The sequence below is a fragment of the Corapipo altera genome, unplaced genomic scaffold (genome assembly GCF_003945725.1).
Source record: "Corapipo altera isolate COAL_440 unplaced genomic scaffold, ASM394572v1 59640, whole genome shotgun sequence".
NCBI lineage: Eukaryota > Metazoa > Chordata > Aves > Passeriformes > Pipridae > Corapipo > Corapipo altera.
Window position 1 is genome coordinate 413 of NW_020890544.1, and position 1,226 is coordinate 1,638.

The 1,226-nt window shown below is 59.0% G+C and overlaps 1 protein-coding gene across 1 annotated transcript; it reads left to right on the top strand.

Annotated features, from left to right (window-relative positions):
• Positions 1 to 222: 222 nt before the first annotated feature.
• Positions 223 to 944, top strand: LOC113942429 (eukaryotic initiation factor 4A-I-like; the record flags this gene model as incomplete). The annotated part of the gene is made up of 3 exons (XM_027633559.1): positions 223 to 434; positions 514 to 603; positions 840 to 944. Coding segments are annotated over 3 exons (398 nt in total), but the record flags the coding sequence as incomplete, so codon positions are not given.
• Positions 945 to 1,226: the final 282 nt, after the last annotated feature.

Sequence of the window (1,226 nt, forward strand, 5' to 3'; positions counted from 1 at the left end):
GGGTTTGGGGCAGTTTCAGGTCATTTATTGGTTGGGTTTGGGTTTGTTTTCGGTCGATTTTTTGTTAGTTATTGATCCAAATTGGGTCACTCAGTTGGTCACTCAGTGGTCAGTTGGTCACTCAGTGGTCACTCAGTGGTCAGTTGGTAACTCAGTGGTCACTCTGACCCCCAGGAGTGGAAGCTGGACACTCTGTGTGACCTGGGGTCAGTTATTGATCAGTTATTGATCCGTTATCGGTCAGTGGTCACTCAGTGGCCAGTTGGTCACTCCGTGGTCACTCTGTGGTCACTCAGGAGTGGAAGCTGGACACGCTGTGTGACCTGTACGAGACGCTGACCATCACCCAGGCCGTCATCTTCATCAACACGCGGCGCAAGGTGGACTGGCTGACGGAGAAGATGCACGCGCGGGACTTCACCGTGTCCGCCATGGTGGGGGAGGGGCCGGGGGTGGGGGAGGGGCCTGTGGGGGGAGGGGCTCAGCCCTGAGCTGTCCCTTCCCCCCCCCCAGCACGGGGACATGGACCAGAAGGAGCGTGACGTCATCATGAGGGAATTCCGGTCGGGATCCAGCCGGGTCCTCATCACCACCGACCTCCTGGTGAGCCCCTCCCCCACCCTCACGGCCCCTCCCCCACCCTCACAGCACCCCCCCCGAGCCCCTCCCCCACCCACAGAGCCCCTCCCCCCGCCCTTGGCACCCCTCCTCCACCCCTTAAAACTCCTCTTTTTTTCCCCTTAAACCCCAAATTTGACCCTTGACCTTGGGGGTCTCCCCTTCTATGACCCCCTCGAGCCCCTCCCCCACCCCGCTGACCCCTCCCCTCCCCCCCCCAGGCCCGGGGCATCGATGTCCAGCAGGTTTCCTTGGTCATCAACTACGACCTCCCGACCAACCGTGAGAACTACATCCACAGGTGGGGGCGGGGCTAAAGGAGGGTGGGGCTAATGAAGAGGAGGAGGGGCTAACAGAGAGGGGAGGGGCTAATGGAAAGAGGGCGGGGCTAACGGAGGGAGGGCGGGGCATAGAACCCCCTTTTTAACCCGTTTTTCTCCCAGAATCCCAAATTTTCCCCCTTAACCCACCCCCCATTTCCCCTAAAACCTTTAAGGCATTTTAGGGGGAGGGGCTTAAATGAGTGGGAGGGGCCAAATGTGATGGGGCGGGGCTTAAACACAGGGGGCGGGGCTTTTTTTTACCTATGAAAAAAATGGCAAAAAAAA